The sequence below is a fragment of the Tenrec ecaudatus genome, chromosome 9 (genome assembly GCF_050624435.1).
Source record: "Tenrec ecaudatus isolate mTenEca1 chromosome 9, mTenEca1.hap1, whole genome shotgun sequence".
NCBI classification, from domain to species: domain Eukaryota; kingdom Metazoa; phylum Chordata; class Mammalia; order Afrosoricida; family Tenrecidae; genus Tenrec; species Tenrec ecaudatus.
In genome coordinates this window covers 162,585,846-162,603,121 of record NC_134538.1, presented here as the reverse complement: position 1 = coordinate 162,603,121, position 17,276 = coordinate 162,585,846, and the positions used below count along the sequence as shown (strand labels likewise).

The window sequence follows — 17,276 nt, the reverse complement described above, 5'->3', positions numbered from 1 at the left end:
AGCGTGGCTTAGAGAAGACACCATCATGAGTGGACACCAAGGAGAGTAACAGCCCTGGCGGTCGCTCTGTTCACTGGTCATGAACGTCCTTCTCTGTCCTCACTGTTTCCACGGCAGGCGCTCTGCCTGCCCCTTCTTTATACAAGTCTCCAAAGAATTAGGGTGCTCCTGGGACAAACAACTAGACCCATCGGCTACACACGTGTAGTATTCACCACTCACTCCTTACCCAGGCGACGTGTCCTTGGGGGGTACTATGTCGCTTCTCCATCTCCACCAGAGAACACACCAGGAGGGGCACTGCCACCCACAGAGCAATGTCAGCTCCGCCCCAACCGCCCCCTCCCCTCTTGATGCCACTTGAACCAAGCTGGACGCTGCCCTGTAACTCGTCATCTTTCTGGCCACCTCTGGGTCTCTGCATGCTGACTCTTTGTAACCTTTCAGCAGGGTGGCCTTCAAGTGCAGTTGGACGCACCTCTCTGGTCGTTGCCAAGTGAACAGAGTCTGGTTCCTCACGGAGAACGCTATTGGACTGTCTGGGGAAGGGAGGGGCTGGTCTATGATGTATATTTCAATAAACAGCTTTGCATTTAAATTCAGAATGCTCACTTGGAGAAGTAGCCATTACTCTGTCACTAGCACGCACAACATCAGTGGCCATGAAAGGTGGGGGCAAGACAGGCCTCCCCTTTGCACCCTTGTTCAGAAAGCTTCCCCTCCACCACTCCCAACTACAGCAGTGTTCGTAAGGATGACCACATTGTGAAACAATCCCCAGATGGCTCCCCACCTCACCTTCACAGCACCCTGAATTTCCTCACAGCAAAGCCTGAATGAACGAGCGAACACCCAGACGCGCGCCTCCAGCACATGCAGGCCACCACGCTCGCTGCAGCCCAGGGCCAGGCAGGACTCACTCACCTGAGGCGATGTCAATCTGGCTCATCCTGGTCTGCGTGACGTTGATGTGCACGCTGACCCGGCTGTCTGTCAGGGCCATCTCGATGGTACCCAGGTTCTCGGCGAAGTGGCTGAAGAGCAGGAGGCCGTTGGGGTTCCAGGTGCGGAACTGGAAGCTGACGGAGAACACATCCTGGCCTGCCCGGCCGGGCACCTCCAAGTAGCTGGTGGCATTGAAGAAGACAGGCACCGTGTACGGTTCCACGCAGGAGAAGCTCAGATTCCCCTGGAGAGCAGAGGGCAAGGTGAGCAGAGAGGAGCAGAGAGGGTGCCAGGGAGCTGGGGGACCCCCTCCCTCATGGTGCAGGGGGATGGGTAGGGGCCAGCGGTTTGTCCTGAGTGCCCTACCTGACAGTGAGTACCTGGGGTGGACCCACAGGCATGAATCTACTCAGAGTGCCATGCCTAACAAGTGGGTGATGAGGTTTGTCCCAAGTGTCACCTGCCATGAGCCAGACAGTGACAGCTGGTGGGGGAGCCTGGCTGAGTGAGGCGCCCCAGCATGAGGGCTTCATGAGTACAGCTGACCACTTCCCCCATCAGTGAGGAGGGGCCAGGTCCCCCTCTGGGAGAGATGCCACTCTTTGGGTGGTCCCTGCCACATGTCAGGATGAGTCACTTCTGTCACCTCAGGGGGCCAGGGACCAATTAGTCTACATGCCCAGCTGACCTTTAGGGTAAGTCCTGTGATGCTTAGCCCCTGAGTCTTTGTGGCGTAGTGTTTAGGGCTTGGGCTGTCCACTGAAGGTCAAAAGTTCAAAACCACAAGCAGCTCCACCAGAGAAAGACAGGGCTTTCTACTCCCATAAGGAGTTAGGCTTGGAACCCCATGGGGGCAGGTCTACTCTGTCCTGTAGGCCAGTCACTATGAGTCGGCATGGACTCCAGGGTAGTGACTGGTACATATGGATGGATGGTGTCCATCCCACTCACCATAGCCAGGAGACTCAGTCGAATCCACGTCCCGTGAAATCTCCTCCCAGAGCACGCGTGTTTGGGGGCAGCCCTGAAACCTTGCACTCATTAACGCCCGCTCCATCTTGGTGTACACAAAGCCCTTCCTGTGCCCTGCAGATCCACGGGCGGCTGGCCTTCAGAGCGCCCTACTTTCCTTTCAAAGGCCAGAGGAATCCACATTGCTCTCAGTCCCCTCTCCCCCCACATCATACTGCGCTTTGTAAAGTGATATTTCAGTGTGTTTTCCCCGGGGGTTTCCTCCATGCGTGAGGTGAGGCTCCCGCGCAGGAATGTCTCCACACCGGGTGTGTTGACGTGGGTTTCCATCTTGGCAGTGGGAGAACCTTCTCCTGCCTCCATCCGGCCATTCTGTGGGTCCCGCCCTAATCTGCTGGGGCCGGCCTCGGTGGTCTCTCTTCCATGCGTGTTTGTGAGTACTCCACGTGCACCCTGGAGCATGCTCACGTGACAGGGCCGGGCTGCCTCTGAGAAGTCCTGCGCCAATAAGGGCACCTGTGCCTGGCAGAGGGGCATTGGACCCACCTGCCCACCCGTCCACCCGGGGAGGCCACTGCAAGGGTTGCCTGTCCAGGCAAGCACTGAGCACACAGCCCTGGGTGGACACTCTCTCCAGGACAAGGACCCCAGAGAGCAAGCTGACTGAAGGCTGTGGGAAATGTAGGGGTAGGTGCGTGGGCACCTGCAGGGCTGGGGAAGGGGCATGGCGCATTTCACTGGGACCCAGGAAAGCAATTGCCTTGTATGGACACTTGATGTTGTGGTGTGTTTTCCTCCATGTCCCCGTGCTGTAGATCAGAACCACAGTGTGGGCTTTGAATGTGCCCTGTGTCTGCCACTCGCTCGCTGCAGACACCACCCACCTTGGGCGATTTCTCCTGGCAGGTCTTAGCATTCTTGTCCAAGGGGCACATGGCCCCTCCCTGTCTTCAGAGGGAGCCTCAGCTGGTACATTGCCCAGGCCACCATGCTGAGTCCAGTTAACAACTGTGCTCTCTGATCCCTGAGGCTGCTACAGCCTCAGCTGACTCTGCGGAATGCCTGTGGGTTGGAACTGCTGACCTGGAGGGAGGGGGCCTAGCACCTAACCCACTGCACCCCTGTGATGTGACAGAGCCCGGAATCCAGCCCGGGGCAGCCCCTGGTCTGAGGAACCCTGGGAACATCCCCAGAAGGCATTTCCAGGGGGCTCCTTCTTTGTGGGGCCAGGGGAGGTCCATGAGGTCTGTGAATGCTGGGCCTGCTGCTCGGGGACCCTCCGCAGGCAGTGTGAGCAGCTTCATCTCAGCACAAGACCTGGGGGAGCGTGGAGCCCGTGTTTCCCTCTGTGGACCCCCTGCCTTGGCCAGCTCAGGCCTGACCCTGGACCCGTTTCTTGTTTAGAACTTTTCAATGGTTAAATTACACCATGCACAAGAACACAGTGTTGGATGGAAAACTGAAGGTCTCCCCTGGAAGCCCTCACCTAATTCACGATAAAAATCGCTTCACAGTAGAGATGCGAAGGGCAGCACCTTCCCTGGGGCAGAGTGGCAGGGCCGGAAAGAACGGGAAGCAGGAAGTACAGAGAGGAAGTGGGGTCTGTGATGGACCAATGGGCCATGGGGGGTTGGGTGAGTGGACACACAAGGGGTGTAGACCGTGGAATATCAAACTCAGGGTGCACTCGGTATAAGTGGGGCACCAGGTGTGACAGGCTCAGTGAGAAAGGCTGTCCCGTGTAGCCTGGACTGATCGCTCTCCTGGGACAGGCAGTTTGGACAGGGGGCAGGCTGTCTGGCCCACGGAAGACACCTGCCAGGGCTTTCAGGCCTTCTCCCCAGCACTGAGCGTCTTCCAGCAGCCAGGGAGTTTGCTTTACATGGAGACAAACGCGGTGACACACCCCGGGAGAGCCTTCCAGGGAGGGACAGCACGGGTGACGAGTCTTACCACATCGGAGGGCTCCAGCTTCTTCCTGCGGGCGAGGTCCGTGATGTTGACGCCGTTGTAGGTGACGCCCTCCATGCAGCCTTTGAAGTTCTTCCTGCTGCTGGAGCTGGGCTTGCCCGAGAAGGGGACCCCTCCAAAGGTGATCTTGGGGAAAGAGACAAAACATCACAGTCACACCACAGGGCACGTGAGAGAAAGTACATGTAAACACGGCACCAGAGGGCAGCTGCTAAGTAACCCAGGCCAGGCCTCAGCTGGGCTTTCTGTCGACGCCATTGAGCTGGTTCTGACCCATGGTGACTCCACGCACGAGAACAGAATCCTGCTGGTCCTGCGTCTTCCTCACAATTGTTCTGACGTCTGAGCCCTGCGTGGCTGCTGCGGTGCCAGCCCATCTTGTTGAAGGGCGTCCCCCACTTCGCTGCCAGTCTACTCCACCAGCATGATGTCCTGCTCGTGAACTGGTCTCTCCCGACGACATGCCCACAGCTCCTGAGACACAGTCTTGTCATCCTTGCTTCTAAAGAACATCTGGCTGTACTTCTTCCAAGACGGAAGCCTTGTTCGTTGGCAGCCCAGAATGCTTTAACTAGTCTTAACTGAACCTCAATCAAAAGACCCCGGCCCTGTAGGACACCGGGCGTAACAGCGTAACCAATTATTGTCATCAGACTGCACACTGAAACAGGCAGAGAGCAGTGACCCTGCGCTGTTGTGACCACGCACGCCTCTGAGCAATCTTCCGGAGGTGGTCTGCAGCAGAGGTGCTGTAGTAAGCAGCAGTAAGAAGCTCATGTTTGTTATTAAAACACATAACTAAGCATTGGCACTTCACTACAACCCCCACTGCCAAGGTAACAAGCTGCCGTCACGTCAGGCCACAGCATGAGGCGTGGGACTCAGCCTGGGCCACGTAGGCGTGGGGGAGGCTTTCGTCTGTCCACAGCAAGGCCAGAGGTTTGAGTCCGCCCAGAGAGGACTGAGCACCAGCCTCTGAAAGGTCAGCTGCATTCTGCCCACAGAGAGCACGCTCCGCTCGGGCGTGAGCTTTAGCCGACGCACATTCCTTGGTCGGCTCAGGGTCGTCCAGGGCCCCTCGGAGTCAAAGCCCAGTGGACTTGTGGCAAATACAGAATACAGTCCCAATGGGCTCATCAGTGCTGACCAGGAGCCACTTTGGGAGGGGGGGAGGAGCACAGCTCCAAGACATCATGAGTACTCCAAGCCTGGGGGGCAAGGCCATCGCCCGCCCTCCCTCCTTCCTCTGGCCGCTGGGGATGGATGTCGAAGAAGGATTCGTAATTCTCTCTAAACCCTCAGGGATAGGACAGCATCAAGTCCACGGATCCCAAACCATACTGAATGTTTCCACTGCCTCCGGCAGCGCGGGCTGGGCCGAGTGGATGGATGGAACGACCGGTCAGAGCCGTCATATCAGGGCATGTGGTCCTGCAGCTGCACTTCTGCTGTGAGGACTCGGCAGGAGGATTGGCTATTTCTCTCGCCTGGTTATAATTTTGAAGTAAAGAAAAAGTTTAGAAACTTGGAAATGTCAGGACTTCATCTTTTAAACATAAGGCAGCGACCTCTGTGTTCCGAGGGGCTGGCAAACAAATTGTGTTCTATTATTTAGTGTCGTGGCATTTAAAATGCTTAATTAGCTTTCGTGGGGAAAACGATAGCTTGTGAGGCAATGTGAGACTGACATAAAAGGCTTCACTCAAAATAAAGTGGAATATTATTTATGATGGTTAGCAGAATATCCATAATTTACCACAGAGCTGGGATGCAGGCAGGGGAGGAGAAAACACTGGCCCAAGGACAACTACGGAAATTATCTGGGGACACATCTGCAAGCAGGGAGCACACTGCGGGGGAGGCCTGCTGGAAAGGGGTACTCAGGGTGCCCACCCCCATTGCTGCTGCGGTTGTAGGGTGCCTTTGAGTGGGTTCTGACTCAGAGTGACCCATACCTAACAGAAGGAAACACTGCCCGGTCCTGTGCCGGCCTTGCAATGGTTCCTATGCTTGAGTTCATATTCTCAGGAGAAAGATGAGGCTTTCTGCTCCCGTAAGCCGTTCCAGTCTTGGGAACTCCCCGGGGGAAGCTCTAACCTGTGCTTTGGGGTCACCACGTTGGCATTGACCCCATGGCAGGGAGTGGTGGTTCGAGCAGTGGCCCCTGGGTACCTGCCATTGGCTCTGCCTCTACCTTCTGTAGAAAAACAAGTCTGAGACTCCACCGGGAGTGCAGAGTTCTCTAGACAGAAGAGGACCTTTGTCCCTCGTAGCTAGTGCTGGATCTATGGACATGAGTGCAGGGGCCCCAGAGTTGCTATTAGTGGCAGAGGGCCAATCGTCCCCACTCCCCCCTTCCCTCTGACTAGGACACAGGATGGACTGAGCAGCCTTCTCAGAGAATGCTACTGCAGAGTCAGATACAGGGTCCAGCCTGGTGACCCAGGACCCCGGCTTCCAGAGCCCTTGTTACCAAGGAAACCTACGTGCATCTTCTAGAGGCTGTTTTGTGGTTGGTACAGGAGGCAGTCACACCAACCACACCTGTGGTCCCCGGTCTGGGAGGCCACGTCAGTGCATGGACATCCCACATGTGCCGAGTGGAACCGAATCTGCACTGTGGCTGATGTTAGAAAATTCTCAGGGTCCTCCTTGGCACTACCTCTGAACAGTCTCTAACTGCCAACCAAGTCCCCGTCCTCTAAACCAGGAGGATGAGGACGTCTCTTTAAATGCAGCTGGAACTCCTGAGGCAGAAAGTTTGATCCCGTTGCCTTGACTGATGCTCTCTGAGAACTGCATCCCTCAGAGGAGAGAAGGGCAGCCGAGGCCCTGCAAGAGGAGCAGGCCAGTCTGCCGGCAGAGAGGAGTACCCGGCCCAGGACGTCACCTTTCTGGATTCACAATCAGTGCTCATGGAAATAACCAAACACCAAACTCACTGTCCTGCACACAATTCTCTCTCATGGGGACCCTATAGGACAGGGTGGAACTGTCCCTGTGGGGTTCTGAGACTGCGACTCTTCCCAGGAGTACACAGCCCCATCTGTCTCCCGTGTGTGTGGAAATAGCAGTCAAGAGATCGATGACCTACTGCCCTGGGCACATCTGCTGCACAGACTTGTTCTAAGTGTTCAAGAGCGACCATACTCCCTGGAGGGGTTCCTGGCCCATTCGCTTCCCTCAAGCGCACCACAAAGCTGGGCAGGGGAAGCGAGACCAAGAAGAATGGGCATCCTTGCAGGAGGGCGCTGGTGAGGAAGATCAAGGGTGCCATGGACTGCCAGGAGAACTAAGAAAGTCTTAAGGAAGAAGCACAGCACAGCACTCCCTGGGAGATGGGGAGAGTTTGTCTCGTGTCCTTTGTTCATGTCGCGAGGAGAGAGCAGTCCCGGCCAGGGGCACTGTGCTTGCTGCAGTGGAGGGGCGCAGAGAGGAGGAAGACAGTGATCTTGGCTCAGGACCGGCAGTGTTTTGCATGCAGGTTTGTTTGCTGTGCGTCCGAACTGCCTGGCGGCCCCTGAGAATGAACAGCAGTCAATCCAGCGAGGAGGAAGGCCAGTGGGCCTGCGTCGCACACTTGGACTTGCTCCTAGTGCCTGCTTCTGGTGGAGGAATCCTCAGCAGAGGCGGCGGAGCTTGGCATCGACACAGAGGGGCTCCAGAGAGCCCCTGGATCTGCTGGCCCCGATGGGAGCTGCTTTGTGTGCATGAATATTCATAATTGTAGCACAAACGCGGTGGGGTCAGCCGCCCCAGATGTTTAATTCTGTTTTTCAAAAAGTGGGATTACATTTCCCATTGCGAATGGCCTAGTGGATCTCATCTCCTCAACAGTACTTCAAAGTTTATTAATGAAGGAAGAATAATTCATCTCTGAGTTTCTACAGAAAATCGGGAGATAATCTGAGGAGTGAAGGAGCATGCAAATTTAGAACCGAGAGACGTCTCTAGAAGCTTCCTACACTCTCCGGTCAACGGTGACTCACTATTACAGTTTCTCCCCCCCACACACACCCTTGGGGCAAGGGCTATTTCAATTTGGTTTAGGTAGCATATTTAAACTTAATTTCTTGTTTAGTAATCGACCTAAAACTTTCATTTTATCCAGCATTTAGAATCTGTTTAAACATACGAATTTAACGGAACACGGTTTTAAATCTTGACTTCTACACTGGTCACTTTAGGTTGGGTGTAATCCTCATTCTTAAAAAGTGTGTGGCTAGGTAGAGAGGTAATACAAACGTGTATGGATAAGAAGCATGCGCACAAATATGGGGCTAGAAGACAGAAGATGTAGCCATGCTACCGGGCCCTCATGCCCCTTGGCCGCCAGCCTACAGGCAGGCATCTGAATGCCCTTAGGGACCCAGCAAGATAAAGTGTTGGGGTCTGCTCCTGTGAAGATGACAGCCAAGAACACTCCATTTGTCAAAGCTGCCCTCTCCCAGGGGGGTCACTGTGGCCAGAGCTTCTAACAACAACGGCAAGTAGGTGATCTCTCAAAACTGGGGTGCTACGGAGTTCATTATGGGGGTCTGACAGTGGCTTGACCAATGGTGGGCACTGAATGCCACCCTAGGTTGGCTAAGCTCACAGTGGCCACACTCAATGTGCCACAGTCCCCGTAAGGAATCCCGCGGTGGTGGTGATCCCCGGTGTCAGAGCCACGTGTGTTGCAGGAGAAAGGGGAGGCAGGCCGCCCCCACAGATGGCTTCCTTGGGGCCCTGTAGGGCCATTCTGCTCCGGCCCCCAAGCTCCCTTTGAATTGGGATCAGCTCCGTGGCAAGCACCCACATGCATCCCTGCTGCTGATGTCATAGGTGTGGTGATGATGTCACAGGTTTGAGGTGGCCATATGACGGTGAGGTTGAGGTTTGGGCCTTTGCACTGATCCAAAGGGGTTGAACAGCGACAGAATATGGGAACAGGGGTGTCAAATCTGGTTCCCAAATGTGAGAGTGTGGCATGGTGGGCCCCCACTGCAGTCAGTGAGTGACTGCAGTCACTTGAGAGGGAAAGCAACCATGGCTTGTCCTGTGTGTTCTGTGGTGAGGCTGCCAGGATGTGGACTCTCCTGCCCCGGGGCCTGGCCTCCTGTGGAGAAGTCCCGGAGTCGAGGCCTGGGCCAGGACCGGGCCATCGGGACCTACAGCGGGAAGGGTTTCTTTTCCTTACTGCCCACTGCGTCCCTTTGGCTAGCCTGTCTGCTTCCACTACTGCACACAGTGCTGTGGGGGGCAGCCTCAAGGACCCCCCAAGCCCAGGCCATTCTCCAGGGGGTTTCCAAAAGTGCCTGGAAAACAACATTGTCTTTTCCCTGCGTTTCTCCACTCTGCCAAGCCTGGGGTAAAATGCGGGATGCACGTCTGCTTGCAGGGCACTCGTCCGCACAGACGATCATCAGCTTTCAGACACATGCTACAGTGGGGCCATGCTCAGCACAGGCCAACCTGGACGGACCCCTGCTCTCACTCTCTCTCAATATATATGACATATGTAGGTACCACATGACATATGCAAGTAACGTAGATCCATAGATAGATTGATGTATAATATTATATTCCATCTTTATAAATACATGCAAATTACAAATGTGGTTAATTATGGCTACATGTTATGTGTATATATATTTAGATGGTTATTAGTTGTTATTCAAATATATTTCAATTAATAAATATACCTATATATTATACATTAAATGTATATTTAGATAATCTTATTTATTTAACTACATACTTCACTAAATATAATTATATATGACTGTATATATAAGTATAGATGGTTTTGTTCTTTAAATGTATGCCCGAATCTATGTTGTTGTTTAACAATCTGTATAATTACCTACATTGTCTTATATGTCTATAATGTCTTACATTATATATATTTAGATGGTTATTTGCTGCTATCTAAACTTACATTGTTTAACAAATACTTATTTAAATAACAACAAATAAAGAGGCAAAACAAAACTTAAACATGACACGTCTGCCTAAAAAGGAGGGGACCTTTCTTGGATTGCAGCAATAGGGCCAGGAATCCCTCTTCCACCCTGCCTTCTGGTGTCTGGCAGGTGAAATGCAGCCTTTATGTCTAGGAGGCAGGCATGTCAGGGGACCTCTGTGTATGTGTGTGTGTGTGTGTCCTCTATGAGGATGGGAGCTGGAAACGCAGGACTTGAGTGTGGCCTGCCCACAGCCATGGACCTGGCCCATGCCTGAGACTGAGTCGGGGAGCCCCAGGGTGGGGGAGCCCCCAGCTTCTGCAGTGACAGCTCTGCTTACCGAGTGTGAACAACTGGCCTTCCCTGCCATTAAGCTCGAATCGCTACTCATCCATTCATGCCGAGTAGACTCCGTGGTCCTGACAGCAGCCACTGCCCCCTCTCTTGGAATGAGGACGTGGGCATCAAGGTGTAAAAGTAGCTCATGGGCCCCGGGCATGTGCTCTGATGGGTGACAGGACATCTGGCTCTAGGGAGGTGAGCTTCCTCTAGGCCGAGCAACGCAGGCGTGGGTGCAGGCAGGCCCCGGGCCTGGCTGTGGAGTGGCCCCATCCAAGCCCTCACCTCGTAGTCCAGGTCCAGGTAGTCGAACTCCCCGTTGGTGCGGAAGTGCTGCGTGCTGCGGTCCAGCGTGAGGTTGACCCCTCGGCCCTGGCGCTCGACGACCACCGAGTGCCAGTGCAGGTCGTCCAGCAGGCTGCCGGCCGTCACCGACGTGTGCCCGTAGATGGGGCCCAGCTGGTTGCTTCCTGTGTTGGAAGGGAAGAGAAAGGAGGGGTGACGAGCTGAGCCCCCACCCTGACTACCCGGAAGCTACTCAGAGAGGTGAAGCCTGCTGCTTCCTGGAGAGCGGGTCAGAGAGCCCCTGCTCCCCGTCAGGTCCCGGGACTTCTGAGAAACGGGGTCGGGTCCTGGTTAACAGCAAGGGTCCACACAAGCAGCCATGCTCCTCCCTGGGAGGAGGGGGTAGGCGGGGCTTGCATATAAGGCTCATACGCCCACTCATCCCACGCCTGATAAGCAGATTGCTCTATTCCCCCACAGGTCTTGGTGATTCTCCGTATGCAAGTGGAAGGCAGACTTCAAGCAGAGACTGAAAACCCCAATATCTCCCACCAACGGAGGTCGATGGGGGAGCCCTAAGACTGCTCCCACTGAGAGCAGAGGCTCAAAGACCCGAGAGCCAAGGCAGCGTCGTCAACTCTGGTCCGCAGTGTTTCACTGTGCATGTGTACAGGTGACCGTGCATATTCACACTCAGGGTTAAACGTGCACCTAACATACACATTTAAGCCCACACAGGGTAACCAGAGCATAATCAAACACGGTAGCAGTCTGTTATAATAGTTTCCATCCTGCAGTTTTTAAATTATCAGGTGAGTATTTGTTTCCTTGTAGGACCAACGGTCTTTTACTGTGCGTAGTAGCCTCTTTCTACGTGTTTAGCTTACACCCTCCACACCCCAGGACTTCGCATTGTGATCAATATCGCAGAGCACAGCACTAAACTCTTTGTCCTCCGCTCTCAGGATGGCATTCAGATGGCCAGGTTAAATCACATGGGAGATTCTAGGTATTGTCAGATATTTAATTTTGTCAGATTGCTTGTCAAACATTCCTAAAACGATTTCCTGGTGTGGGGAGCAAGTCAAGGTGCTCTTTAAGCTGCATGCGGATAGTGTCAGTTTTAAACCTGTTTGCTCATTATTAAGCTAAACCAGGTGTGCTTATTAGCGCTGGCGGCCTGGCAGAGTTACACATGGGCACCGGTGGCAAACTCAGCAGATGGAAACCAGCAGCGGTGCCCTGGGAGGAAACATGACTTCCTGCTCCATCACGAGTGACCAGGCCTGTCCAGCCTGTGCTACGGGGCCGCTGTGAGTCAGACAACTCCACGCAGCGAGTTTGTGCTGCACCAAGGAGTTCAGGAGGCGCTGCGGCCGCCACGTCGGGCTGCTCCCCTCAAGGTCAGCAGTGGAAGCCCACTGGCCGCTGTGAGGGCGAACAAGAGGCTGTCTGCTCCCATAGGGGTTTCAGTCTCCGACCCCCTAAGGAGAAGTTCTACTCTGTCCTCCAGGAGCGCTGTGAATACGAGTGGACTGGACGGCGGCGGGCATTATTGTAAAAAATCTACAATTGTTGGGCAGGAATGGGCCCCCTGTGGTTGCAGTGCACATTTATTTTAAAGAGCGAACAGTAGGGTGTTTGGGATTGATAAAATGCATTTGATTCTCCTCCTGTGGGTGCTCTCGTCTGAGCTTTGCCTGGTTTCTCTGTTAAGTCTCTGTGCCCCCAAGCGTTGCCCACACAGATGTCCCAAGGGCAGCACCAGGTCCATGCTGACCACCATGACCCCACTGCCAGCCCTCTGTGTCTCTGTTGGTGACATTCACGGCCACCAGAGGCTCAGTCTCCAGTCCTAGGGACCCTGCTCTATTCCTTCCCTTGTCCTCTGCTGTACAGCCTCCTGAAGCCATCCTGCCATCACTAAGAACCACCTCCCCAAACACCTCTGCTCCACCTAACCTGGCTGGCCAGCCCACTCACTCACTAAGCTGAGAGAAACCATAGCTGTGGTCAGGCTGGCATGCAGTGGGAAGACCCCCTGGACCTCCCTGTCGTGATTCTTTGAGACCCCAGGGTTTCACCCCTAACCCACTTGCTCTGGATCTGTTCTCAGAAACCCCCTCCAACCCCTGGACTCTTTCTGCCTCCCTTCAGCTGGACCCTCTTCTCACCGGAGACCTCTCCCCCCACTCACTACACCTGCCCTTAACCTTGGCACCCTGCTGAAAGTCATACCGGAGCCATGTCCTCATTGGGAAGGAGCTCTCGGATTCAGTTGAGTGAAGCTCGCTATGGAAGCTGACTGAGCTACATGCGGTGCCCTCAACGTCACGAGCTGGGGCGTCTGCTCCCCACTGCCTCCCAGCCGGCCCCTGCCTGTCCAAGTGGGCCTGCAGCCTAGAGTGGTTTCAGTGAGCCCACTTTGCAGAGACCCCCTTCCACCCATGGGTTAAAAACACGTTGCCAGCAGAAAGCAGGCTGGTTTGGAGCACCATGGCTGTGTCCCCGACAGGGACCTGGTGGGAAGGGCACAGAGGGCCAGCATGTACCAAGGTTAACGCTGAGGACCAGCCTGGCCTTCTTCAGCTCCAGGGTGATGTAGTCTCCTTGCTGCCCCTCGCCGTGCAGCAGGGCCCCCTCGCTCTCCGAGGTCTTGAATTTCAGCGCAATGACGTCCTTCAGCGTTTTCATCTTCTTGTTTCGGAATCGGTAGGGGAGCACCACGTGGCCGTCAAAGTTGATGACATCAGCCCCTGGAGGGAGAAAATGACAGAAGGGATCAGTCCCTGGGGCGACAGGCACCCAGGAGCTGTGTGCCTACCGCAGGGCGCAGGGTGGCAAAGTGTCTCCCTGAGCAACGTAGGCCCAGGGTGTTCCCCAACCCACTCCCCTCTCCTGCCAGTTGACCTGAGGTTACTCTGTGCCTTGGAAAAGAGACTGTACGGAGAGCGATGGTAAAGAGGATCGTAGTGACATCGAGGTTAGGCATGGCTGCTAACAGAAGGTCAGCAGTTCAAATCTACCAGCCACCTCGAGGGTGGAAAATGCGGCAGTCTGCTTCCTGGGACTCTGACCCACTCGGTGGCAAGACGGTGGTGTCACTGATAAAGCAGGAGCACCCGTGGAGTGTAGCCGCTGAGACTCAAGCCCGGCCACTCAGGGAGAATGGCGTGTTGGTCCCCTCTTGTCAAGGGTGCGCTCCCTGCCACCAAGCCCACTCTGACTCCTGGAGACTCTGTGTCCATCTTCACAGGAACAGCAACTCCTGCTTTCTCCCGAGGAGCGTGTGGCCTCCAGTGTGGGGGCCGGGGCTCGGGCGCAGGCAGCACTCCGCGGTGTTCAGCTTGAGGTCGCTGTGGATCAGAGACAACATGGCCATGTCTGACCACGGTTTCCCAATGTCTGCAAAGACTAACGGATGGGTTCCAATCACGCTGAGGACACTGGCAGTTGAGTGACCACGATGGCTGTTCATCATGGGAGATGCAGGTTCATCATGCCGTTTCTTCTCCTGGGCGGGTTTTGCATCACAGAAGACGTGGTCCAGCAGGGAGGCTCGAGGGCCAGCTGCCTGCCTGACAGCTTCATGGTCCTGACGAGTGCTTTGGAGGCCTGTCCACTGGAGGCAGAGGAAGAAAAGAGAGCAGGCGTGTATCCTCTTTAGGTCCCCTGTCCTTCACTCGCACAAGAAACACGGGGCAGTCTTGTACCAGAGCCCCTGTGAGAGAAACACCCGGCCACAGGGCTGCAGGGGGCTGGCATTGACCCAGCCACGGGCTGCTCCCTCCTTCCACGCCCTGTTGATACATGCCTTGCCCTTAGGAGGGAGCTCCCTCCAGTCCAGCACTTTCAAACATGCCTGCTTCACACGTCACACTAAATGACATCTAAAGTGTCCTTTCCCATCTCAGTGGCTCTCACATGGTCAGAGGGCACTTATCAAATTCTCTCAAGAAAATATTCAATGGGTTACCTGGCAGTTTGGGAAATGTTACACACTACAAAGTTTAGACAGAAAAAATATGACTTTGAGCTCTAGGTTTTAATTCTTAATGGCCAGTTCTTTACTGCCCATAAAAATGGGCTTCCTTAATCAACAGAATCCTGCTCTCTGTGAGTCACAGAGGCTTGTTTTATGGCAAGGGAAAGTCAGCCATTAAATTGCCGCTCCTGCAAAGCCAATTAGACAGCAGCTGAATCACCCGCAAGGCCGCGCCTGGCTTTCAGCTTCCGCATCCCATCCTCTCTGATGAGAGCCAGTGCAGAGAGGAAGGGGACTCAGATGTGAGGCTCCAGTTCAGACGTAGAATCCACGATGAGGAGAAATTGCTTCTTGTCTTGAAACGGGAAGAGGTGAATGAAGGTCAGAGAAAGGCAATGATTTTCTGGATTCCAGAGAACGTTGTTTATAGCCAACTCCAGATTGGGGGCAATCGGGTCCAAGCCACAGCACCTCAATATCGATGGCACACCTTCGCTATGGATGACACACCTTCAGTATCGAGTATACACCTTCAACGTGGATTCATTAACAAAGCATTCGCATTTTGCCTCGCAGGGAGGAAGACTTACTTGAGCTTAGATGTGTTCCTTCTACATGTTTCTCCTAAATAAAAATCTATACTCGGATAAAATCGTAGCACTATGGAAATGATTAGTCTGGTGGACGAACGGGCTGTGGGTTCATAGTGTCTGTGATCCTAAGACCAGAAAAACTAGATGGTGCCCGGCTACCACAACTAACCAATGTGGGAGGGAAAGATCAGATGACAAGGTCTGGATGGAGCAAGAGAAAAGTGTGGGATGAAACGCAGTGTCATAAAAAAGACCGGGCTTCCTGGTCTGCCAGACGCTGAGGGATCCCTCAGGACGAGAGCATTGGTCTGGAAATGAACTGACCCACATGGCTCCACTCACAGCCTAACAACAGGCGGGTCAACAGGGGAATACCTTCCAACAATCACCCCTCAGGACATGTTTCACCCAGGACAAAATGCAGAAAGGGTGGGAAGAAGGAAGTGGGGACAGTGAGGTGACATGACGGCGGATTGCAATGAGTGAGATGGGAAATGCGTATGGACCGCTGACCGGAAAATGTTTCTGCTCTGTGAACCTTCATCCGATTCACAACGAAAAGTAGCATCCAAAAGAAAACAACAGCAATCTACCTCCATTCCCAGGATGAGGCGCAGTGGCATAGGCGAGCGCTGATGGTTTGCTGTCAGGACTATGGACATAGGGCAGGCTAGATGAGAATGCCCATCCCGCCCACCCCTGTCCCCTTCAGTCCTCAGTGTGAACCAACCAGGGGCTGTGGCTCCGGGGCTTAGTCTCCGCCCCAGACTGTAGGAGCTCCGTGGCCAACCAGAGAGGGCTGCCCCCGTGCATCAAAGCTCTTCCTGTGCCAGTGGGCTACCCTCTCCCAAGAAGAGTGAAAGCTTGGTTGTGGAACTCAATTTGTTCCAAATTTATAATCGAACATCAAAAAATTTGAGAAGTGAGCACATTGTTTCCCTTTAATAAATCGTGGGAAACTAAATAATGGACTCAGAGACTCAAAAATCACCATCATAAATTCATTTTTCTAGGATCTTAAGTAGCTGTGGCTTCTCACATAGCATGAAGACGCCATGGAGCTGTTTCTGACTTATCCCAATTCAGTCACTTTTCAACCTCTTCGATGGTCTGGGTTATCTTGGTTTCCCACCTTTTGCTACATTGGCAGATTCCATCACATTTTTACACACACCCCTATCCACCCCCAACGATGAGAAGGTTAACTTGGCCGTGCTGTGTTCTGCTGTCAGATGAGACAAGCGGAGACCAGACTAGAATTCCACAAGGACATCTTTCTTTACCTCTTTCCTGGGTCTCATCGCTTTCCTCTTAGCTTTCCTGTTGGGATCATTCACTTTCTTCGGACCCGTGGTTAGAATATTTTACACCAATAAAGTACAAAATAAAAATGTCACGACAAGCTTTCAGGGCGCTCACACAAGCACGGTGTGTTGCCTGAGTGAGAGCGGTGTGTAGACTCAAGCGCCATCCCTCCCCCCTTTTCATTTCACGGGACACAGGACGCGTCAGTGACTCCGGCTCCACACACGCTTTCTAAGGCAGATTTTCCGTTCAGACTCTCAGGCATAGAGTTACAAACCCTGAAGTTTTTGGGGGGACTCTGCTTTTGGAGTAGTGGAAAGCCTGAGCTGGGAGCCATTGGACAAGGTGCCACTGTGTCAGCGCGGGAAACGGGACGGAGGTAGGATCATTCCCGGAAATACTCCAAGGTGTGCAATTTACACACCACATGGGAAAGGCCCATCTGAAGGGGCTGCGATGCTGTGAAACCAGGCAGGCAGCGCTCCCCCAAAGTTTAGTTCTAGTTCTAACTGAACCCCATTAAAACTTCATCTGACAGCTAATTGTAATACACTGTGCCTACTTTGGGACAAGCCGCGCTCTCGTCTTTCTATTGCCCGGATTGCTTATCACTCCCTAGAATTAGGCTTTCTTACTGTGATTAAATGTGCATGGTGGTTAAGCAGCAATCTGAGCCACAGTAACAACTAGTCCAAGAGTGGCTGCAAAGTCACTGAGTGCCCACCCTTGGGGTTCTAGCACTCTCGCATGGAGTTGGAGCACATGATTCATCTGCTCATCTCGGCCGAGAGGCATTCTCTTAGCAATGTTTACTCTCAGAGTCTTTATTTTCTGAAGTCAGGAAAAGATAGTTTGGAGAAATGGTTAATATATATATATTATAATAGTTTTCCAATAGCTTTGTTACATTTTTAATACTCCGTATTTTGTGAATTA

General features: G+C 53.6%; 1 protein-coding gene across 1 annotated transcript in view; it reads right to left on the bottom strand.

The window, feature by feature from the left end:
- CNTNAP2 (contactin associated protein 2) overlaps positions 1 to 17,276 on the bottom strand; it is a 973,876-nt gene that overhangs the window by 608,178 nt on the left and 348,422 nt on the right. The window contains exons 5-8 of the mRNA XM_075557443.1: positions 13,010 to 13,213; positions 10,458 to 10,642; positions 3,871 to 4,014; positions 925 to 1,189 (exon numbers count right to left, since the gene is read on the bottom strand). Coding sequence (XP_075413558.1) covers positions 925 to 1,189; positions 3,871 to 4,014; positions 10,458 to 10,642; positions 13,010 to 13,213 — 798 coding nt within the window. The remainder of the gene's footprint in view (positions 1 to 924; positions 1,190 to 3,870; positions 4,015 to 10,457; positions 10,643 to 13,009; positions 13,214 to 17,276) is intronic.